This window comes from Periplaneta americana, chromosome 9 (genome assembly GCF_040183065.1).
Source record: "Periplaneta americana isolate PAMFEO1 chromosome 9, P.americana_PAMFEO1_priV1, whole genome shotgun sequence".
NCBI lineage: Eukaryota > Metazoa > Arthropoda > Insecta > Blattodea > Blattidae > Periplaneta > Periplaneta americana.
The window spans coordinates 169,933,016-169,958,651 of NC_091125.1; the positions used below are offsets into that span (position 1 = coordinate 169,933,016).

General features: G+C 36.4%; 1 protein-coding gene across 3 annotated transcripts in view; it reads left to right on the forward strand.

Annotated features, from left to right (window-relative positions):
* The window catches only part of rhea (Talin_middle and talin-RS domain-containing protein rhea), a 182,890-nt gene that overhangs the window by 63,184 nt on the left and 94,070 nt on the right, over positions 1-25,636 (forward strand). For all 3 annotated transcript variants that reach the window (XM_069836354.1, XM_069836352.1, XM_069836353.1), the window contains exon 2: positions 25,036-25,195. In XM_069836354.1, coding sequence (XP_069692455.1) covers positions 25,060-25,195 — 136 coding nt within the window. In that variant the 5' untranslated portion in view covers positions 25,036-25,059. The remainder of the gene's footprint in view (positions 1-25,035; positions 25,196-25,636) is intronic.

The following is a 25,636-nucleotide window of genomic DNA, read 5'->3' on the forward strand; positions in this document are numbered from 1 at the left end:
AATATTTACAAGAAGGGTGTGCGGAGTGATGACCTCCAGGCACACCCGTTTTGATGCTGTTGTAAATAAATATGGTGTGCAACAAGTAACAGAACTGTGCATCATTATTTTAGCAGCACGTGATAATTGCCGAGTCCGCAAAGTGGTTTAGGTGAGGCAGTGCCTTGAGGTTCATAGGTGCAGGTCGAGTTCAGCGGGCGTGCGGTTTTTTTTTTTTTTTTTTTTTCATAAGCAGGGACCAGGAAGTTCATGCCCTAAATATCCATGCAGTTATTTTAAAACAAAAAAAGAATATAATTAAATATATACTAATACATTATAGAATCACGTTTTCTGTAATAGTGTGAATTCTGTCTATGAACTTACTTTATTCCTGAGAATTAGAAGTAAAAAAATGCCTAAAATCATAGTGACCAACACTTGACATTTGTCCCGCAAGATACCGGTTTTGTATCGTAGAAAGAATTTTTTTCTTTTTCTTTTTCGCATTACGCTATGTTATTGAGTTGTGTATAAATTATAGATGATCGATAGTTACTTTCAATAATATCGATAGTATTATTGACTGTAGTTCCTAGAATCGATAGTAATATCGATACTACCGATTGTCATTACAAACTTTTTATTTATTTTATTGGTTATAAACTGAATACGTTTCTGAATTTATGTCTGAACTTATACTAACTTATTAATTTAATAATATAAACTGAACTCTCACTGAATTACATACGAATAATTAAGAGTCCTGCGTTTGGTCACCTAAAGCCTTCAGGCAACCCGCAACAGTGTAGTTATGTATGGAGTATAGCTTGACGGCATCCAGCCCTACTTAGTTCAGGTCTGCTGTTCACTGAACATACGAAAACAAAACAAAGCTATGCGGTTGGAAATGAGTGCTACAATATAATAATTTGGTAGCGAACTTGTCATTAGGAAAGAAGAAAATGTATTGTATCAGAAAGGTTTTTTTTTTTTTTCATTTGAAACATTATTATTATTATTATTATTATTATTATTATTATTATTATTATTATTATTATTATTATTGACAACTAAGTAGGCCTGTGTGTTCCTATAATTCTTCTGTACGTGCATGAATATTGATATTTTTAGATCTTCTCGCTAGAATGATGAAATTATTAGGTTTTATCTCAATTTTAATCTTAATCTTTAGATGAGGTAACTATTTATTAGTTATTCATTTAATAATAATTTTTTGTTAAGGGCGGGAATTGGCAGACAAATGACATCGTGCACTGTTGTGGTCTGCAGTGTTGTTTGTGATGAACACAACGGGGAAAAAAATATGTTAATGGATTATGAACGATTCTGGTTGGGACAAGTTACCTGGTTGAGGTTTTTTCGGACCAGTTATTACTACTGGTTCAAGAAATAAATTGTTTGTGCTCTCTTTTCTTTAAGCGAGATGACAGTATGAAAATTTCGCAAAATCTTGCCATACTTGTTTTTTTTTAATATGGGACATTACAGGAGCGTTGCAATCGGAAAAAACGACTGAATGTCACATAGTGTGGTAGGCCTGTTGCTATGGTAACATCGGTTGAGTTGCCAAACTTAACAGTTCGCACGTGGCGAGTGCTCATTAGCTCTCTTGGCGACATTTATTGTGCACACAATGTTAGCATTGGTACGTTTCGTCTTTGATTCTCTGTCGATTTTTGTGTTGTTTTCTTACCTTCGCGTCAATTGTCAATGAATGTTTTAACGTCAGCCATCTTAACGACAATTGCTAGCTTCCATCAGATGGCAGCATGGTAGTCCATATTGGCAACATGGCACTGTAGTTCCAAGCTCGGCCGCTTAACTGTCATGTCCCATGTTTCAAAAAAACAAGTATAGTATAGTGCATATAACAACTTGCACAACCGCCATGATAGCCATTGAACCTTCCAGGAGTTTTGTTCCAATTTCACTGCAGTATGACGTCAATGATGTCCACCTTTCCGGTGAGATTCGGAATACGCTGCAATAAATTCCAATCCTCTGTTGTTCGTCTGCTGTTTCATATGTTGCCAACACTCATGAAGAAGAAACTAAATCATAAGTGGAAAATAACTGAAGTCCTACATCAACAATAGTAAATGTTGTAATGAAGTAATTAAATCAGGAGTGTAAAACAGCTAAAGTCCCACATTTAATTTCTCTATTCTTGGAAACTAAGGAATACAGAAAAACAGATTTAGTTGGAAAACAACGAACTTGGTAACGTGGTTCCCGCATGCAAGCTAACACGAAAAATAGCAAGCAACCTAATCTGGAAATCCAGCATGATAGTTAATAAAGCAGCCAGCAGTGGGCAGGCACGCGGAACTGCCATCAGCGCTCTCAGCAAGCAATCCATCACAGAAACACGCACAGTGGGAGCCGGGCTTTACGCGTACTTCTGATGTAGGATTGTGGAAATGTATGTAGAAAATACAACTCAGAAATCTACAAGGAAACAGACAGATTTCTTTAACATTTAAAATGTAGAACTTAAGGTAAATTTTTCGGTGGTCAAATTGTTCACTTAGGATTTTTTTTTATTTTGATAATGTAAAATAGTGTACAGTATTGAATACTTTTCAGTATACAGGACTTTCATTTCAAAACTTCCCAGTCTAAATAATTATTTAAATTGAATTCATTTTAATCAAAAAACCGTCAATTTAGATATTGAGGGGAAAGTCTGAAACCAGGCTTAATTGCATTTTAGATTTCACCCCCACCCCCAGCCACCCCCATTTTTAAATTTAAAATGGCATCCCTATATTTTTATACTTAAATATGAAAGAGCATTCAATTGTTTATAACCTCATTCATTTGTTTTCGCATCTTTTGTTTTCTATCGTCACCTGGCAACTTGGATTGTTGTTATTGTTGATTCGAGGTGAAGAGAATAAAGCTACAAAAACTTATTGAGCATTTCATGTAATAGTTGTGTTTGTGTATTAAATTATTTTAAAATGGTGTATACCCTTCAAGAGAAAACATAAATCATCCATATTTATTAAATTTAGGAAATTATACAAAATAAGCTGTGTTTTCATCCTACAATCAACTAATAATAACAAAAATACAGGTTGTCAGGCGACGATAGAAAACAAAAGATGCGAAAACGAATGAGTTATAAACAATTGAATGCTCTTTCATATTTAAGTATACAAATATAGGGATGCCATTTTAAATTTCAAAATGGTGGTGGCTTGGGGTGGGGGGGGGTGAAATCTAAAATGCAATTAAGCCTGGCTTCAGATTTCCCCCTCAATATCTAAATTGACGTGTTTTTGTTTCAACTTAATTCAATTTAAATAGTTATTTAGACTGGGAAGTTTTGAAATGAAAGCCCTGTATAGTAGTCTACTGGTGCTGTATAACATGTGCTAGATGCGATAGTTTGATTTTATGTTATTTTCCAATAGAGGACTCTTCTCAATTTCCCCTATTGATAAGTTTCACTGCATAGCTTGATAGCATGTTTAAAATATGAGAACCACAGAAACGTGTAGTTATTATACGTACAACATAAGTATATGATTGAAGGAGTTAACATTAGGTGGTTTGTACAGATGATATAACAGCATACAGCTATTGCCTATCGTGGAAGAGGGGGTGAAATGCAAATTCATGAACTTCGGGGCCGTATTCATAAATTATTCCACTTGACGATCGTATGCACGCTGCAGAAGTTCCAGCCAGACCTTTCGAATTAACGTGTGTTTCTGTTGATAACTTGAAAGCAGTTCGTGCATTTTCTCATACAAATTGACCGTCTTACGTTCTGAGATCATTTCTTATAACCTATGAAAAGATATAGATGACTAGGCCTATATTTTTAACGCTTACTTTATACGTCCCACAGTTTCGGAATTCTGTTATTTTTTTCACTGACTAATATTTTAAAAGCTATACAGTAAAGTGGGACATTTTATGACTCAATACTCCGTTTGATCAATTCCGTTTATCCTGGTTGAGGTTTTTTCCGGGGTTTTCCCTCAACTCATTAAGAGCAAATGCTGGGTAATTTTCGGCGCTGGACCCTGGACTCATTTCACTGGCATTATCACCTTCATCTCACTCAGACACTAGATAACCATAGCAGTTGATAAAACGTCGTAAAATAATCAACTTAAAAATCCGTTTATGACATTTAGGACCTATAAAACAAACAATTGAATGCAAATTTTAAATATTATTCGACAATTCATCATCATAGTCTGGCTTTCAAAATTGGGTTCTTTGGCCCATTCTGTCCTCATTCTTACAAGCTTCATAAACTAATCTCAGATACTGCCCGCTAAGCGACGAGACTTGTAGATACGTGGGCGTTAGATGATATTCGTATTAATATGAGATCTTTGCTAGAAATCATAGGTTAGAAATATGGTTTTAGAAAATTCCGTTAACATCTCGTGTTCATTTTTAATTACTTTAAATGGTTTTCCCTTTGACGGACCGTTTCACAGTTACACAGACTGTGATTTTTATCACTAATTCAAGGTTTTGATAGAAATTTTTGTTTTCAGCATATCAGTGGTGCAGAATCCAAACCTCATATGTAATTCCTGCTACACCAATACATACAAGAAGCTCATATCTCAAATTTCTCTTCCAAAAATTATCAATTTCTATTTCCAAATAATCGAAATAAAATTTGTATGATTTTTATATATATTCCAGCATTGTAAACGTTAATTTAAATGCATGACTCGTTTTATCTCCTCTGTAAAGTTGTAGTTTTTGACATAAAAGGTTTGCGTTCTGCACCATCGATATGACACTTCGATAATATATATTATATTAATTTGCTGCTAAATGTGGAGATAAAATACCATAATATTTGCTCTTATGGTAACTACAGAGTGATTTATATAGAACTGACACATTTCTTTCATTAATTGTTTCAGAACGAATTGTGCTAGCGACAACTTATTATACCTAAAATGTAGAGGAATTTTGGGAGATTATTTACCTCTATAGCAAATGTTGAAAATGTCCTCCTTCCTGCATAAGGCACAACTCAACACGTCGTTCCATGTTACTGGCCACTCGTTGGAGGACTCTGTTAGCTTGAATCTCCTGTGTGATGTTGTGTTTCAGATCGTCCAATGTCTGGGGACGTGTGGCGTGAACCCTGTCTTTTAAGTAACCCCATAGAAAGAAGTCCGGCGTTGTCAAATCCGGAGATCTCGGTGGCCACAGGTTCCTGGAAATTATTCGGTCGTCACATAACCGGATAAATGGAACCGTGCTTCATCTGTGAACCATGTGATGGACAATATGGCAGGATTTTGCAAAATGAACGTCTGAAACCAACGACAATAATTCAATATTTTATCCTTATCTGGTTCCTGTAGCTGATGAACAACCGTAACCCTATATGGCTTTAGGCTCTCTGACACATTGAGTAGGTGTATCATGTCTCCTGCGACAAACGTCTTAATGATTTTTGGGTTACTGCTCCAGTCGTGCTCTTACGTCAACAGCAACCGTGGGAAGCCTAGATGAACGATGCTTGCCCTTTTCACTCACCAGAGATCCAGTTGTTTCCAATTTGTTTACCAGTCCCAGTATTGTGTTTCTATTGGGAGGATTGCGAACACAAAATTCTCTCTGGTATACCCTTTGAGTAGCTGTGGCCACCGAGATCTCCGGATTTGACAACGCCGGACTTCTTTCTATGGGGTTACTTAAAAGACAGGGTTTACGCCATATGTCCCCAGACATTGGACGATCTGAAGCACATCATCACACAGGAGATTCAAGCTAACAACAGAGTCCTTCAACGAGTGGCCAGTAACATGGAACGACGTGTTGAGTTGTGCCTTATGCAGGAAGGAGGACATTTTCAACATTTGCTATAGAGGTAAATAATCTCCCAAAATTCCTCTACATTTTAGGTATAATAAGTTGTCGCTAGCACAATTCGTTTTGAAACAATTAATGAAAGAAATGTGTCAGTTCTATATAAATCACTCTGTATATGTTATACGATGCCTTAGAACAAAAAAGTTCAACATTGTGATTTAATCCTGATCGTATACAGAGTGTTAAAATAACGTTTACAACGTTTCAGGGATGATAGAGGGGGTAAAAACAAACATCTGTTTTAAGTGACAAAACTTTAGCAGATGCGCCGTTTTGCCGCTAGATGGCCTGAAGGATAGATGACTTGACTTCCGTCACAACACACACTGGTTAGTTCTGTTTGTGCACGACCTTCTTGTAGGGTCTTATCTGTTGCCTAACAGTCTCCGTGGTGGTAATTATTTTGTTTTTCTACGCGACTTCCTACCAGAACTTTTAGAAAATATCCCATTGAACATCAGAGAACGAATATGGTTTCAGCATGACTGTGCCCCTCCACACTTTGATCGTCGTGTCAGGAACTACCCAAATGCTACATTTCCCGATCGTTGGATTGGCAGGGATGGACTGGTACCGTGGCCACATCGATCACCGGACTTAATCCCACTGGATTTCTTTTTGTGGGGAGACGTGAAACGGTTTGTGTATGAGACACCGATCGATACGGCAGAAGACTTAGTTGCTCGCGTTGTTGAAGCTGCACATGTTATTAGAGACAACGTTGGCCTTTTTGAGCGTTGCGGGTACTCCATAGTACTAAGGTACCAGTTGTGCAATGCCTTCAATGGACGGCAGTTTGAACACCATCTCTAAAACGACAATTGGTCTTGTTCTTTATGGATTATACTAACACTTACGTACACAATAAACGGCGTATCTGCCAAAGTTTTGTCACTAACAAAATATATTTGTTTTTACCTCCTCTATTATCCCTGAAACGTTGTAAACGTTATTTTTAACACCCTGTATATTATATATACCAGTTTACTTACCCTATACATTTTCCGTCCCACGAAATAAGGACCCAAGTATATCTCCAGAATCTACTTCTATATAGAAAATAAAAACTATTCAAATCGTAGCACACACAATATGCAAAATTTGTTTGGTATAAACTTGAACTGGTGTTAGCCGTTTCAAAGATACTGCGTTTTTCAGCACTACCTTTTTAGTACTAGTAAAGTTGTTAATGGGTAAAAGTATCCCCTTTACACGCGATGGAGGCTCATGAGAGCAGAACATTGAACTACTGTCCGTTACTCAGGAGAAGACGAGCGGAAAGAATGTGCCCTTCTTGACTATCGCTGTTGATTATTACAAACATCGCTCAGATAAGCATCCCAGTAGCCAGGTTATTACTCGTGCAGGAAACACGAGTAACAATGCGTATGGGAATTAAAGCTAAGTTGAACAGAAGGAGACCTAATGTTTCCGCTTACTGCAGTACAAATATTGCACGTGTTGTCTTACGTTATCTGTTCACATCCCTTCCTCCTCAGTCCGCTCTCGTCTTCTCCTGAGCCACCGACAGTAGAATGAGGTGCTGTGGTCGGCGTCACGTTCCGACAACCTTTTATTCCCGGAAAAGACTCAGTACTCACTTTGATTGGAGGCTAAGGCCCAATTGTATAAAACTCCCTGACTAAAGATCAACTTTGATCGTAGATCGAAAAGTGAACCGAGTTCAGACACTTCTTCTATTGTATAAAACTTTTCTGCGATCAAATTACCTAGGTTCAAATGCAATCTAATTTCACGTGAAAAGGATCTGGCAACATCGCATAAACAGGTGAAATACGTGATGCGCGAACCATGTTATACAAGTTTGTTCAGTGTTGCCAAACTAGCGACTTTAACTCTTTTTCAACAACAATTTCTTTTAACTTTTATATTGCTTAAATAGGGATTTAGTGACCTTTTAAGCACCCCAATAGTGACAAAATTTAATCTTTCTTTGTTGATAATGAGAAATCTAGCGACTTTACAACTACTTTTTGGCGACTTTCCGTATACTCTGTTGGAGACACTGGTTTTTTGTGCAATGTAAATAATGGCGGACAATAAGAAGAAGGTTGACTGTTCTCCAGGTTGTTATCATGTTATGGTGTTTGATACTGCTAAACATAATAAAGCTTTATAAAACGACAATCTTCGTTTAGTAATACAGTTAATTGAACATTTATGAATGTACCTATCATATCCATAAATAATTAATGGTTGTTATAAACATAATATAATTATAGGTTATGTTATTTGATATGCTGAACACGATAGAGCCTTATAAAATATAAGAATGTTTGTGTATTAAGGCAAGAAATTGAAATAAATATATATAAATGTACCTATCATATCTATTGATATTAATTATAATGGATATTTTATTTGCACAATCTGTCACTCGTATATTTCAAACAGAAAAGAAATAACTGAACTTGGATCATCTAACTTAATCGGAGAAATTTCTTCAGTCAAAGTTGACTTTAGTTTGAGACAAATTAATCTCAGATTAGACTTTATACAACACAAAATTCCAAGTTCAGCTGAAACAAGGATCAATTTAACCTCTGATCTAAGATTAAATGGTTTATACAATCGGGCCTTAGTGAACCCTGGAGGCCGTTCTGGAAGTTTTGGTAACGAGAAAAATTCCGCCATCACCCGGGGTTGAACCTGTGACCTTTCAGTCTGTAGGCAGTTGCTGTACCAGCTCAGCTATTCTGCCGCCCACTAAAATAGTTAATATCATAATTAAAGTAATAAATCCAGCAATGTATTTAACTGTAAATACGTTTGATTATTAAAAAATGTAATTGCAAATAGTTTCATAATTAGAATATTATGTTGCATTTGGCGTGTGCGGCGCGTTACTTACGCCCTTGTTGCGCACGGTACTCTCGTTGCCATGGCGACGCTGAGAGAGGCGCCGCTTGGGCCGGCGCCGGCGTCTCGTCTCCAGACGCATCAGCTTGTTAACTGTGGCTGTAAACTAGGGGCGGATTTATAACCGCGAGGGCGGCAGCATCTTCAACCACAGGTCTGGGGTTCCATTCCATTCGACCCTTCGTGAGGGATCTAGTCGTAGGGCTACCTCAGATACTCGGTTGAGGGATCCTCTGATATGAAATTTGTTGCGGACAAAGCTGCTTCTGTATAGGTTTTCCGCGAGTACTTTAATTTTTTTTTGTTACCTGTTCACTATCCAAAAGAAAGAATTCAGATGCTGCAAAAAATATTCGATATTTTGTTAGGGAAATACACTATTTTCAGCATCCCTTATGCATCCAGGGCTGGGCAGTATTTGAAATATATTCGTATTTTGTAATTTGAAAGGAAGTGTTTCGTGTTTGTTATTTAAATACCGAGAGCGACAATAAAATATGAACGATTTTAATAATTAATAACTTTGAACTAATTTATATATTTAAATTGTTACTGTTCATGTTTAAAGAGCTACTGGAGCTAAATGACAGCTGTGAGTAGTATGGGACGAAGATAAATGCAAACAAGACGAAGACCATGGTTATAGGAACAAAAGTAAAGAAGGTAAACTTGCGAATTCTAAGGCCCAATTGTATAAAACTCTCTGACTAAAGATCATCTTTGATCGAAGATCGAAAAGTGAACCGAGTTCAGACACTTCTTCTATTGTATAAAACTTTTCTGCGATCAAATTACCTTGGTTCAAATGCAATCTAAGTTCACGTGAAAAGGATTTGGCAACATCGCATAAACAGGTGAAATACGTGATGCGCGGACCATGTTATACAGGTTTGTTCAGTGTAGCCAATCTAGCGACTTTAACTCTTTTTCAACAACAATTTCTTTTAACTTTTATATTGCTTAAATAGGGATTTAGTGATCTTTTTAGCACCCCATAGTGACAAAATGTAAGCTTTCTTTGTTGATAATGAGAAATCTAGCGACTTTACAACTACTTTTTGGCGATTTTCCGTACACTCTGTTGCAGACACTGTTTTTTTTTGCATTGTAAATAATGGCGGACAATAAGAAGAAGGCTGACTGTTCTCCAAGTTGTTATCATGTTATGGTGTTTGATACTGCTAAACATAATAAAGCTTTATAAAACGACAATGTTCGTTTAGTAATACAGTTAATTGAACATTTATGAATGTATCTATCATATCCATAAATAATTAATGGTTGTTATAAACATAATATAATTATAGGTTATGTTATTTGATACTGCTGAACACGATAGAGCCTTATAAAATATAAGAATGTTTGTGTATTAAGGCAAGAAATTGAAAGAAATATATATAAATGTACCTAACATATCTATTAATATTAATAATAATGGATATTTTATTTGCACAATCTGCCACTCGTATATTTCAAACAGAAAAGAAATAACTGAACTTGGATCATCTAACTTAATCGGAGAAATTTCTTCAGTCAAAGTTGACTTTAGTTTGAGACAAATTAATCTCAGATTAGACTTTATACAACACAAAATTCCAAGTTCAGCTGAAACAAGGATCAATTTAACCTCTGATCTAAGATTAAATGGTTTATACAATCGGGCCTAAATGAGGCAGTAGAGCAAGTGGACAGCTTCAAATACTTGGGGTGTACTATAAGCAGTAACATGAGCTGCTGCCAGGAAGTCAAAAGGAGGATAGCAATGGCAAAGGAAGCTTTTAATAGAAAAAGGAGCATCTTCTGCTGACTATTGGAAAAAGAACTAAGGAAGGGACTAGTGAAGTGCTTTGTGTGGAGTGTGGAATTGTATGGAGCAGAAACATGGGCATTACGACGAAGTGAACAGAAGCGAATAGAAGCATTTGAAATGTGGATGTAGGGAAGAATGGAGCGAGTGAAATGGACAGACAGAATAAGAAATGAAGCTGTGTTGGAAGGAGTGGGTGAAGAAAGAATGATGCTGAAACTGATCAGGAAGAGAAAAAGGAAATTGGCTGGGTCACTGACTGAGAAGAAACTGCCTACTGAAGGATGCACTGAAAGGAATGGTGAACGGGAGAAGAGTTCGGGGCAGAAGAAGATATCAGATGATAGACGACATTAAGATATATGGATCATATGCGGAGACTAAGTGGAAGGCAGAAAATAAGAAAGACTGGAGAATGCTGGGTTTGCAGTGAAAGACTTGCCCTTGAGCAGAAAACTGTGATTGATTGATGTTTAAAGACAGGACATAGAGATTCATAACATTTTCAAAATGACCACTGCGAATGGCAATGCAATGATTTAAACGTCCTTTAAAATGATGCATATCTCTCTGGCACATGTTGTCAGATATAGACTCAATGAAGTTCCTTCTCCACGTTTCTCTTCAGCTCACATACCTATGATTTTAAAACTGTTAGGACAGTTTTGACGATCTCCAATGCTTGCTTTGTGTTCTCCAACAATACCATGAACAAATAATGACTAATAGCTTCTCAATATTAACAAAATAAAATCGTTCATATTTTGGCGTTCTCTGTATATAAATTATTGATGTATCTTGTATTATATATATATAAATAATATATATATATGTCTTTTGACATCGGGATTAAAAATTTCTTGCTCTGGCTGCAAAAGCGTTGATCGCATTACTTTTTTGTGCGTATTTTCGGTTCTGCCTCTACAGTGGATTGAAACCGATGGTGTGCTGCTATCCTGCCAAAGTTTTTAAGGCGATATGTACAGTAGTGGAAAAAAAACCGGACCGACCCTTGTAGCTGATTTCAGAGCCTTGTTCGCTCCAGACCACGGTAGACTGGTAACTAAGACTTGCGTGGTTCGAATCCTGCCTGGGAAGGAAACTTTTTTTTTTGTTCCTTATTCAAATTTATTCCCAATACTTTTCGATTCCTGGTAAAATTCATGTTCTGGGAATAATAAGTAGTAAAATATCACTGCAATCGAAAAGTATTGCGAATAAATTTGAATAAGAAACAAAAAAAAGTTTCCTTCCTAGGCAGGATTCGAGCCATGAAAGTCTTAGTTACCAGTCTATCGTGCTCTGGAGTGAACAAGGCTCTGAAATCAGCTACAAGGGTCGGTCCGGTTTTTTTTTTTTTTTTTTTTTTTTTTTTTACTGTTCAGTTTGTGCTCCTGTGCACCGTTCCCTTTTGCAGGATTTATACATTAATCAGTAAGTACTTATCTGTTGTTTTTTTGTATGTGTGTGAAAGGAAACAATATGCTACCATTAATGGAAAAAAATTCGTTCAGACACTGGGAATCGAACTCAGGACCCTCAGCTTCGCGCACTGAGTGCTCTTATCCAACTGAGCTATGCCGGGATCCGATCCACAGCGCAGGTCGAACTCTCCTCCTTCGTATCATCAGTGGCGTACTACCTGCATTTAGACATATGGAACGTTCAGAGCACAAGGGGATCAAGTCCACTTTTGGTCAATTGGGAGATATTTCGTCTGTACATACCTTAGATGAGGCTACTTTCAGAGCATAAAAGAATCATGTCCTCACAATGTTTGCAACGGTGCAGATGTTAAAAATTACACTACCTTTAATAGGTAATTACCTGTACATAAAGAACTTAAAGTCTAATTTTCTGAAAACTTTCTTTTTGTGACTTGATTCCCTTGTGTTCTGAGCGCCCCATATATTCAGGAGCGGATATTTCAATGATTTTATGGCCATTTTCAAGAACAGTTTTAGATCACTGTTAACACACACAGGCCTACAGAATATATTCTTATTTAAGGACCTTGCTGTCCTCTATTGAATATTGTGTTTTCCATGACTTTATGTACTCGTCATGTAGCCTACATAGGCTACCATTAATGGAAAAAAATTCGTTCCGGCACTTGGATCAATTTTAAATATCAACTTTTATAAATAGTAAAACAATCATATCCCATTAACCCAACCAAGTAGTCCATGATTCGATTCCCGGGGAGAGTAATGGAAGGAATATGACTTGTAAATAATAGTTGCAATGTTACTTTTTATTCTTCTTCTTCTTCCCTTCAAGTATTTGGCCAAATGGCCTGTTACGATCTCACAGTTGAATTTTCAATCCAGCGCTTCTTTGGACGACCGAGAGATCTCTTCCCGTTTGGACGATAGTGGAGCATGACTTTTGGGATTCTATCTCTACTAGTGGCTTGTGCAGCAAATACTGCTGCAAACTAAGTTCGTTAGACGTTCAAATAAAATTTTTTCAGATTTATTTTCAACGAAGAATACTTGTCTTTTTGATAGTTATTTGCTTCCATAATAATGAAACATACTCCCTCTGAATGGATTTTTTAGGCCAAATACTTTTTCTTGAACCTATCCAACTTCAGTTTTTGAGTTTCAACGCGAAAACGCAAGTATCAATGTCAGGACGATAGCAGTAGCTATTTCAGGTCATTGTGGATTGTAGGCAAAAGTTAAAAAAATGTCAGGTTTGCTAAGCTTTCGAACAATAGCATTTTCGTATAGCTGCTGCATGTAGAACTTGAAATGTAGAGCGTAAACTCATTTTATCCTATTAAGAGATCTTGCTGAAATGATCTGGAGACTACAAAATTTTCTAGGCCTCTTATTTTATCAGTAAGTAATACCTTTTGATCTTTCCTTAGGAACTGTAATTTTTGCGCTCTCTCGAGCCAATACTGAAGACAATGACACATATCAATATCTACACTACACCGCCATTAAGTATATGAAAAAGACCCAACCCCACTGGGTTAATAAGTATAAAAATATTTGATATTTAATAACAATATTATTATCTTACTTAAGTTTTATAGTTATATATGGCAGCCACTCAGTAAATTATAGAAATGAAGATCTAAATTTAGATATTCTCTACATTTACTTACATAACCACAAAACGTTTCACTTTCGTGTCATCAATATAGCATCAATATTATGTACAATTAATTAAAAATAGATGCATCATGATATTAACTATAATAATATTTAATTTCTAATGGTAATAATGTCATCAAACCACCTCAAGTTTCGTAGATTTGAATATCCACTACACAGCTGTACTCAGAAAATTATACACTGCAGAATCAGTTTTTAATAACAAATTGAATTGAGCTCTAAATATGGGCAATTCTGTAGGTCATGGCCTTCGTGTAATAGCCTATTGTTTATTGTAATGTGTGTTTTGTTCTGAAATTCAATCAAGTCGGCTGTGATTCAATAAAATTAGTTCTCAAAACTGACAACAGATGGATTTTGGAAAATAGGAAAATTATGTAGGAAAATTGACATTTCACTGAAAACTACTACTTTTCCGAAAAACTTTGGATGCCAGGCATGAAAATGAGGAGTCACTCATTAAAATCCGTTCAGCCGTTTTCCCGTAATTTCCATTACCAGGTCAAATTATATATATAGATATAGATGCATGCGATGCAGATGATTTATCCAGTTGTTCTGATAATGTTTTACGTGATTAATTACAGGTTCTAGTTGTAATTATTCCATTACATCTTCATTGCGTTTGTGATCCCATTTCGTATATCCCGCTGTATATCTCATAAATTTCATTTCATTAGCCGTTATTCTGCTTTCGTCTTTCTTCCTCAATGTCCATGCCTCACTGCCGTAACGAAGTACAGGTCTCGCCAAGGTCTTGTAAAGGCGAATTCGAGTATACCTTTGTACTAGGGAAGGTTTCATAATGGTGTTAATTATGCCTATTGTTTTGGTGTATTTAGAAAGTTTCTGTGAAATGTCTACTTCATCGAAAAAAGATAATGTGTATCCGAGATATGTAAAATAATTTATCCTTTCTAATATTTTTTAATCTAAACATATTTTGCTAGGCATAGGGTATTTTCCGCAGAAGGGCATAATTTTAGTTTTTTCTTTATTGATTTTCATATATTTAATTCTAATTTTGTTAAAATTAAAAATTGGACGTTGTAATTCATCTTCTGAGGATGCTACCAGAGCTAAATCGTCTGCAAAAAGTAATGAATCTAGTTGTAAATGTCCATTGAGTTGTGTGTGTATATATATATATATATATATATATATATATATATATATATATATATATCCATGAGGCAATTTGTTTCCATTCTCTAATTATTTGATTCATATATATAATAAATAGCAACGGTTATACTGTTTTGTATAATGCAAAAACCGAAAGTTTGTTTTCTTGTTCAGGTGAACAATAAACCTTCTAAATTAATATTATGTCTTTTGAATGATAGTTCAAGAAAATCAACTGTAAAGAGGAATATTATGAACAACATTATAAAGAACTGGATTGTTACGAGATGTGTAAAACACATAATGAGAAAATGTTATTTCTTGAGATCGATTTATTTATTCAATGCAGAAATTTGAAACAATGTTTGTAAGATATTGAAATTTCGCAGTAAAACCTGTCCCTACGATTTGTTTCGCCATAAATCTGGACAGACTTTCAGGAATCGTTCCCCAGCTTTCTCAGCGAGGAGGGGTCAGCTGAGTGAGATCACTAATAATTAGTCTTCATTACATTTATGTGACTGTAATCGCTCACGCCTGCAGGCCGGAGGACTTAGAAATCTCTGCCATTTCATTCTACTGGTTTTCTAGTATCGCCATCTGACGGTCTATGCGCATATAGCGGTTAAGCAGCACACATTTCAAGTTGCGTGGAAGTCACAGTCATGGTTTCGAGTCCTACCTAGGACATGGATATTTGTTCGTAGTCCGTATGATTCTCTTTTTTGTCTTAAGTGGAACCCCAGGACTTCAGTTCCATATTGTGTCGTGGGGGTGAGATTTTCTGTTTTCGTTATACATTTACGGGAGTTGGGATCTTCTGCTGTTCGTCTACCAGAGCACAACCAGTATAACTTACAGCAGAGAATTATAATAGAGTTTTCCCACTCTGTCGTACGCTAAACGTTAATGCTTTGTTGACGTCAGTAATAACGTGTTTGGTGACGTATGTTAACGTTCGTAAAACTTCGGAAAGAATCATTTTACGATATTTCTCTCTCCTTTAACATTTATCATGTCGTAGCTCCTATCACAGTCAATCAATCGCGCTGTAATCTTTTTTATTGATAGCTCAATGTCTAAGGAAGGCATAGAAAAAATTATAAATAAAAATCTTTTTTGAAAAGAAAGAAAAAAAAATAACTTCGATGTGATCTGTTCAGAATTGACATTTACACCTTCAAAAGTTGATAGGTGGTAAACTTTTTTGTTTTTCACTGTAGATGGGGAGTCTAAGCGAAAGAAATGTTGAGAAAGAATGGAAATTACTTTTGTAAGTGGTCGCTACTCAGAATCTTTACTGGTTTCCGAATTACGGCGAGTTAAACAAAGCGTTTTCGCTTGTCGGAGTACTCACGAATCAACCTTTTATCTGTTGGAATCTCAGCGAAAAATTCTTTCCTGAGCCGTCTTGTACTTCGGCCTGAATAATTTATCCATCTTATTATTATTATCTATTTATTTAACCTGGTAGAGATAAGACCATCAGGCCTCCTCTTCCCCTCTATCTCTTGAGTTCTAAATAGGTGAATATCATCCACAGTGATGAATCTAAAACCGAATTAGGCCTACGGTAAACTTCATTCACATCCACGTTATCCGGCTAGAGATAGCGGGTCCGCTATTAAAATGACGTGAGGTGAATGGCTCTGATTGGCTCTTTCATCAATGACGTCAACATAGAGTGAATGTTTAGCGTACGGCAAGGGTGCGAAAACTCTCTAATGTTTCGCGCCGCAGGTGCGTGGTCTAAGACGTATTGAACTAGCGATGCGGAGTGAGTTTTGGTTCGAGTCCCCATGGTGGAAGGAATTTTCTCTGATATTTCGGCCAGTGTATGTGACCTGTATCCACCTACTGCGTGTTCAGTTCAAAGTGTGTCATGGCTCGCTGTATGCCGTCATGTGGCTAGCCGATGAGCCTAGAGAATTCAATCTTCCTACACTTCCGCAGAGGCGTATTACCTAAATGTGATAGAAGTTGCCTAGCAAGTACGGCGTTCATTCTGAAGTACGCAGAGTCCGTGGATATCCACGGACTCTGGAAGTACGTACCGATACGTGCGGTAACGCCGGTAGTGGCAGGAATGTGAACTGTTTGGAAACACGTACTGAGGTGAGTTTTTTCTTACTGTCGGGATATGGCGAGAGGGTTAAGACGATTACTTATGTATTTGTTGACATTAACTTCGACGGTCAACATGGACACGGAGCATTTGATTTGTGTTGTGGAATGTTGCGGTATGCAACGGATGATAACAAGTACCCTGCGTACGACTTGTCCGCGCAAAACACAGTTCGAAAGAGGTTATGGTAGCACACAGATACAGTCACTGTACACACAGACCGTACAGACCGCCATCGGTTGCTACGACGTTCAAGTTATACCGTACACGTTCTCAAGTTCAGATTGAACGCCTTGATTAATAGGCAACTTCTCTGACATAAAAACTGAAACTCGCTTCAAATCGCTGACTCACAACAGTGACGTCATGACACACTTTGAAATGAACACCCAGTAGAATCGTGACGAATTTGGAGAGCTACGATAGGTAGCGAAATCCGGTTTAGTAAGCCAGCTATAAGACCTTGGGGAGTTCATACTGACCACATGTTACGTACTGATTAGATGATCGTGCACCTCTGCTGAGACAAGTAGACGTGAGGCCACAGTCGAAAGGTCGGCCTCGGATATCCATGGTCTGTCGCACCACGATTTTTTTTTTTTTTTTTTTTTTTTTTTTGTAAAGAGAATCAAGTGATGAAACCGAGCGTCCACTGAAATTAATATACATTAAATCCTCTATGTTCTGCCATAAAACTTCTTCTGATTGCTTATTGCAGTTTCGTTCATTGAGCTGGAGGTTCTTTTGCACTGTGCTGTGGATATTGCTATAGTCGCGACGCTGTTATTCCCGGCGTGACTCCTCCTCTTTGCTTACGTCTTAGGAAGTCAAGGCTCTGTAAAGTCGAGGCAGGTAATATCGTTCGCCATTTTTGTTCTTTCGTTGCCGAGCTACCAGACGAGAGATCTATTTGCCACAGCGGTAAACATTATGATGTCGTAGCTCCTATGGCAATAAATCAAACGCACTTTAATTGAGCGGCAATTAACGTCCTCGTGTGCTTTCTGCGAAAGCCAACGAAAGAGCCAAAATGGCGGGCGATTATATTAAGTATTTATCCAGCCTTAGGAAATGCATGACGTCTTCATCAGCGAATCACAAGACGTACACGTTTAAATGTAGCCGACCTGCAACGTGATTGGCTGCCGGAAATTAGAGCGACGGGACTATGTCATTTTAATAGGAGATAAATGAGATAGATCATCGTGTATATTTTTAACATTTCTCTAGTCAGCGATTCTTAAACTAAGAGTTCAAGAGCCCATTTCATATGATGTCCATTTTGCCGCACCCCTTAACACATTAATGTTATACCTTTTTTTTTTATGGAGGAGAGGGTTCTAAAGCTCGCACTGTAGCCTGAGGTATATTATACTTACCACTCCTGTTCTGTGAATGATTTTGTCGGCGAATGGCCCCGCTCTTGTACGAATACAGCACGGTGCACCGTGAACTTAGCCTGGACTATGGTAATGACAGTGGCATTTAAATTAACGATGGCGAAATGATTCCAAGATCCAACATCGAGTCGACCTGGTTGGCGAGTTGGTATAGCGCTGGCCTTCTATGCCCAAGGTTGCAGATTCGATCCCTGGCCAGGTCGATGGCATTTGTGTGCTTAAATGCGACAGGCTCATGTCAGTAGATTTACTGGCATGTAAAAGAACTCCAGGACAAAATTCCGGCATATCCGGCGACGCTGATATAACCTCTGCGGTTACGAGCGTCGTTAAATAAAACATAACATTTAACATTTTCCAACACTGAAAGTTACCCAGAAATTCTGCTTCAGTTGGCTAAGGGAAAACCTCGGAAAAACCCCAACCAGAATTTGAACCTGGGCCCGCTGTTTCACGGTCAGACATGCTGTAACACCACAGCGGTGGACTGACTTTATACCTTGCTTAGTAGAAGGTAGAAAAATATCTTTCTGTATATAACCTATTTATTTTTAATTTCACAAATTATTATAAACTCAAGTTAAGTGTATAAACTTTGCAAAACTCAGCTTTGTTAATATTTAATAACTAGCCGTACCCGTGCGCTCCGCTGCACCCATTAGAAATAAATATAAAGTAATTACATAATTAAAATAGGACATTTGATCCAGGGAACATTCGTGTTTGATAGAAGGATAAATCGTTTATTATGTTACTTAATTTAAATTGTATTAAACAAATTAAAATGCGATCATTTTGATCCAGAGACCACTCATTTGGTCATAAAAATTATTTTAGGAAATACAGGAAACGAATGTACAGAATAGCCTATCAAGTTTTCTGTGCATAAGAAGCTATTTTAATCTTACCTGTCCTCGATTCACTCAGAAGTTACTGTAATAACATTATAGCATTATATCCATCTAGAGAAACTACACTTTCCAATGGTGAATTAATAATTAATTATACAAATCGGTTAATTTAGCTTCAGATATTACTTCATACAAAGACAGAAACATTTTCTGTAGGTTATGTTTCATAGCTTTCGATTGTTGCTGTCCAAGGCCCCTTATAGACGAAGTCATTTGTTTTTTATTTCATTACACCACCTTAGATGGCGTTGTGATTGTAATTTTGAAACTCATTTATCTCATTAAATATCAGTCGTATCAAAATTTTGCATAGAGTAAAACTTATCGGAAATTACTTTTAAATAAACTTTTATTATGTAATATTTTTCATGAAAATTAATAATAAGGGAGATATTTCCATTTATTTAATTCAGGCCCCCTTAGAACCCCCCTTTTAAATAAAATATTTTGAATGTCATATAGCCTAAATTCTAAGTTACAACGAACTTAATTTATATTCCAATTTTCATATAAATCGGTTCAGCCATTATCGCCTGAAAAGGTAACAAACATCCAGACAAACAGACAGACAGACATACAAACAAAAATTTCAAAAAAGCGATTTTCGGTTTCAGGGCGCTTAATTATGTATGTTAGGACCACTTATTTTTGTAAAATCGAAAATTACCAGAAAAATTTCGGCTACAGATTTATTATTAGTATAGATAAGTTATAATTACATTTTAATGAAAACTGAGATACATTTATTGCGGGTATAGTATGGTAGTTTTATTATATTTTTCATAATGAAGTAACAAATTAAATTTTAGTTTGAGAACTCACTTGTGGATCCCTGACTAATGGCTCTCGAACCCCTGAAGAATTGCAGCTCTAATCCATTATGGTAGCTGTCAAGTTTTTTGATACTGCTTGAGTTTCGAAATCATGACGTTATAGGTCGCTTGGTCGTCCAGTGCAGTAATACAATAACATTTGAAACTATGTCTTCGTGCGACTATTTATTTATATGTAATGTGCATTTTTTTCACTTACGTTGCTCCCCTACCCCTATTTTTTGGTGTGCGCATCTCAGCCCCCCCTCCCAAATTTGAAAGTTTTGGCGCCGCCACTGACTTCCGTTATGTATGCATTTGTCAGTTTGAGGAAGCCTAAGTAGCAGTCAAATCTCGTCAGGATTGTGCAGAACTCTCCATATAGTGCATAGTACATTTATATCTTGAATAGCGTGTTCAGTCTACTAAAAGGCTTGTTGAATAAACACTACCCACCATCTGCCATCCCTCGTAGAACGAAGAAAGTAGGACGTTGAACCTCTGAAGTGTTGCCTACATAAGATACTCAGTTGACAATGAAGCCATTCATTCTTAGGTCTACGGTGTGCATTCATATCTCTTAATGCAACACTTCGCTGTGATATGAGAAAGAGATAGTTATATTTAGAAATATAGGTACATAATTAATGTGGGTAAAGTAATGAAAAGCCATTTTTAAGATTCTTATTTAGTTAATTACGCTTTAATTTAATAATATTAAAGAGATTGCGTAGTTCCATTCACGCAAGCGTTGAAGTATCCATTATGTAGTTAATGTGTAAAATGTATATGAGAAAACTGTCCGATGGAAGAAAACAGTATTTTCAAATGTAATCTCCATCTTACGATGTTTGGTGACGTATACACGTCCGTTGATGTGACATATTAATGAATTTAAATACTATTATGAAAAATTTCACAACCTCGAGCGGTAATCGAACCTGCGACTTCCTGTTCTCCGGTCAGGCGCTCTACCACTGAGCTATCGAGTTCGTCTCACGCCAAAGCTTGGAATTATCCTTTCATACTGGCGACTCTGTTACAGAGTACTGTCCATAGCGTCTGCTATAATAGTATTTAAATTCACAGTATTTTCCTCTGCTTTGAAATTTGGCTTTTGTGCGCGTTTAAATTTTAATAGGTCTATCAGTTGGTACAAAGAAATGTCAGATTATAAATCTCAACACCAGAACTTCTTCAAAGTTTTGTAGGCGCACACAGAAACATTGCTTTGTGGTAAACATAGGATTCCGAGAAACGACAGAAAAAATATGGCACACCCAGCACTGATTTTAAATTGAGCCGTGGAGTAACGGTTAGCACGTCTGGCCGCGAAACCAAGTGGCCCGGGTTCGATTCCCGGTCGGGGCAAGTTACCTGGTTGAGGTTTTTCTGGGGGTTTCTCTCAACCCAATATGAGCAAATGCTTGGTAACTTTCGGTGCTGGACCCCGGACTCATTTCACCGACATTATCACCTTCATCTCATTCAGACGCTAAATAACCTAAGCTGTTGATAAAGCATCGTAAAATAACCTACTAAAATAAAAATTAAATTGAGCCTTGGTGTGTATTTTTCATTGTGCTTATCCATATCGTCTTTGAACAGATTAAAAATAATACAATTAAACCAGACTAAATAATAGATTAAAATGAATTGAAAATATACTGCTCACAAAATATGTTCCTGAAAATATTGTGCTATAAATCAGTCCCTTGTACAATACTTTCCTGAAGACTAAATTTCTTGTAACAATAATTGTTTGTTGTGAAGCATTGTTGAACAGATTCATCAAGACTTCATCTAAATGTTTTGATATAGGAATTTCCTTTTACTACCAGTATATCCTTCAGAATATGTTGTTGTTATCTAATGCCTGGCTTTGGCAACGAAGCCATTAGCGTTCTTGCTCTCCAATATTTCTCTGTGGTGGATCCATCAGGTAGAACTTCACAGGTTATGAGATGATCTTCAGCTATTTCTTCTTCTTTGTTGCATAGAGAGCAATTTGGATTTGTGTAAATTCCTATTTTATTCAAGTGTTTGGCCAAATAATCGTGTTCTGTAAGCAGTCTGAATTTTGCTACTGCAGATTTACGTGGGATTTCTGGAATAATTTCTGGTTTTTTTATTAAAATGCTCCATTTTTTATCTTTGGCTTTTGTACATAGTGCTTGGTTTTGCTTGATTTTATATTTATTTTTAATTAGTCTTTTGATGGATGTAAAAGGTAGGCTTGTATTTGTATTCTGAATTAAATTGGATCCTTTTTTGGCAAGAAAGTCAGCAGTTTCATTTCCAGCAATTCCGCAATGTGCAGGTATCCATTGCAATTGAATTCTTTTCTGTAGTTTTTGAAGTTGTTGGATCATTTTGTGACATTCTTTAATTTGGATTGACATCATTTTATATGAATTTATTGCATATAATGCTGCTTTAGAATCAGAGAGAATGACAGCATTTTGAAATTTATCTATTCTGTATAGTAGGTGTTGGAGTGAGATATGAATAGCCATTATTTCCGCATCAAAATTTGTTGTATGATGTCCTGCTGGTTGAATAACGCACACGTAATTCCTGATCCTGAGTTGTTATCGATAGTAGACCCATCTGTGTAGATATGTAACCATTCTTCTGGTGGGTATCTATTGTTCACAGCTTCTAATGCCAGCGCTTTTAGTACAGGTTTGGAAGTTTCAGATTTTGTAACTGGTGCTTCTAAATCTAGTTGAATGTTAATTGGTTTGGAGGTTAGAGGGTCCGATGGACCCATTAACCAACGACAGGTGTGGCCCTCCAGTCATACTGGGGGTTTACGTGAGTGGGTGATGTAACCACCATTACAAACAAAAAATTGGTGCCCACTTAAAAAACGGTTACACTTATGCTAATTAACCTAATGGCAAATCCTTCAGATAAGTTTTTCCAGAGGTAAAATAGTCTCCCATTCGGATCTCTGGGCGGGGACACCTGCAGGACGTCATTTACAGAACATCCTTAAAATTCTTCAGAATATTAAATCTACATACTTAGACTTAAACAAACAAAATTTGATAACACAATCTCAAGGGAAAAAATGGAACTCTCTGCATCATAATCCACAGTTAATTCCCGATTTACCACGAAAATCGTCTGTAGCTGCGTTTAGATTGGCAACAGGCCATGATTGTTTGGCAAAACACCTGCATAAAATTGGAATATATCAGTCCCCTAACTGCCCATTGTGCAACTCAAACCAAGAAATGGATTCGGAACACCTCAAAATCTGTGCTTCAGTGGCTGGCCATGATAATATCTTTGAAAAATATTGGAGTGCAAGAGGTCAAATGACTTTATTGTCAAACACCTGGCATTAGAAAACAACAACGTTAAATGCCTGGCATTAGAAAACAACAACAACATATTCTTCAGAATTCAGAACATTTTTCATTTATTATGATCTCATGAAACAAGTGAAATTCAGGAATGTTTTTCATTTGGTAGCAATTTCCTTCATAGTAGCAACTGTTTTAAGGGCATTATATACATTGTGTCGCCTCCAGCGTTGCCAATGTAGTGAATTCCAGTAACACCAACTGTGATGGAGACTAATAATTACAATAAAATAGCAGTTGATATTTCAGTTTTGTTTCTTCAGTCACTAATTTTTAAATACGGGACAAAAACATGCCCTGAAGATCTCTTTCGGGACAACAGGACACATTAGCGAGAAAAGAAATGTTCCCATATTTTACAAGACATATGGGAACCCTAGTAAACAGAATTTCTGTTTCATACTTCTACTTATTGGTCTATGGATGGGTGGTATATGGAAGATCATGTCTAAAAGAAGTTGCAGGATTGAGTCTCGTTTGATCGTAGTAGATGTGGATGTGGAGACATAAGAAATCAACATTGTGGCATATCAAAATAGTATTGTAACACGATCGCACTGCAATTGTTACGTGAAAACTCACAGTTGCTTATATTGTTTCATATTTATTTAGCTTCCAAAGCATGATTTAGAGCTGCCAACTTGACATTTTTTTAGCAGACAAAAAAATATATAATTTTTTTCTTTTCATCGAGGCCAGAAAGAGAGTTCTCCATGAAATTAAGGTTTAATATTACTTTCTGTTAAAATATAATTTCTAAAAAATTAAATATTTTATATACAGTTGGTAAACAAAGACGTCATAATATAACCCATACATAGGTTGAACCATACGTAATGTCATTAATTTCAGGGGGTTATTCTGCGAGATATTTTAAACAAAAGAGTTTAATACAATTTTGCTCATTTTTGCTTCTTTTTCGAGGTAAAAAATTATTTTATACAAAACATTTCATTACGTTTTTTGGGAATGTGATTGATGTAATTCCTAATATACTGAGTCAATTTAAGAGAGCAGTGAATTATGATAATAAATGATTGAAAGAATTTTAGTTCTATTCTTTAAATGTGCAGAAATTTGATCTGAACGAATGTAACATTGTAAAACGTAAAGTTACATTTGTTCAGATCAAATTTCTTCACATTTAAAGGAAGAAACTAAAACTTTTTCAATCATTTACAATCATAATTCACTGCTGTCTTAAATTGATTGATTATATTGGTAATTAAATTAGTGGCTTTCCTAAAACATGCTATGAAATGTTTAATATAAAACAACTTTTTTTTCTCGAAAATGAAGCAAAAACAATCAAAATTGTGGTAAAACTTCTTTGTTTGAAATTGAAATGTTTAATAGGAACCAACATTTTTCTCGTAAAGGAAGCAAAAACTATTAAAATTGTAGTAAAACTTTTTTGTTTAAAATATCTCAATAATAACCCCTTGAAATTAATGACGTTACTTACGGTTCATTCTGCATAATGCTAAACGATAAGGGGTGTTGTACCAGTATTTTTTCGTTTAATCTGTGGTAAGGAAACAGATTCACAATTCACGCCTACAATTCCTAGTAGTTACTTATATCACTTTTACTGTTTTGTTACAGCACAGACAATCACACAGCCGCAACATGGCGACACTGTCGCTGCGAATCAGCATTGTTGAGAAGAATGTGACGAAGACCATGCAGTTTGATCCCACGACGTCGGTATACGACGCGTGCAGGATCATCCGAGAGAAGATCTCAGAAGCGAACCAGGGACAGCGTGAGTTTCTCTTAAAGCTTCCACTGTGTGCTTGTTAGTACGTCAACATATGCAGGCAGAACAGTTGCTGATAGACCATTAATTTGTCAACTACATTGCAGATTTTTAAATATTAGTACTACTAGACCAACATGAAACATTTGTAGAAAATGTGAAAGACAAGTTGTCTGTGTATATTAATCAGTCACCAGTGATAGGCATTACATTAATATTAAGGAAAATCTAATAAACTAATACTATGTTGACATAAGTTTTGAAAATGTTAATGATTTCTTATGACTTTCTGTTTGAAATCATGCCTATACCTATTTAATAAAATAAACATATAAAAAAATAATAATTTTTTTACAGACGTTTTAGTCAAATTTTTAGGGTCGAATTAATTCCTAGACTGTAACTTGAAGCGGGAAAAAAACTTCTGGGAGGGGAGGGGGGGGGCAG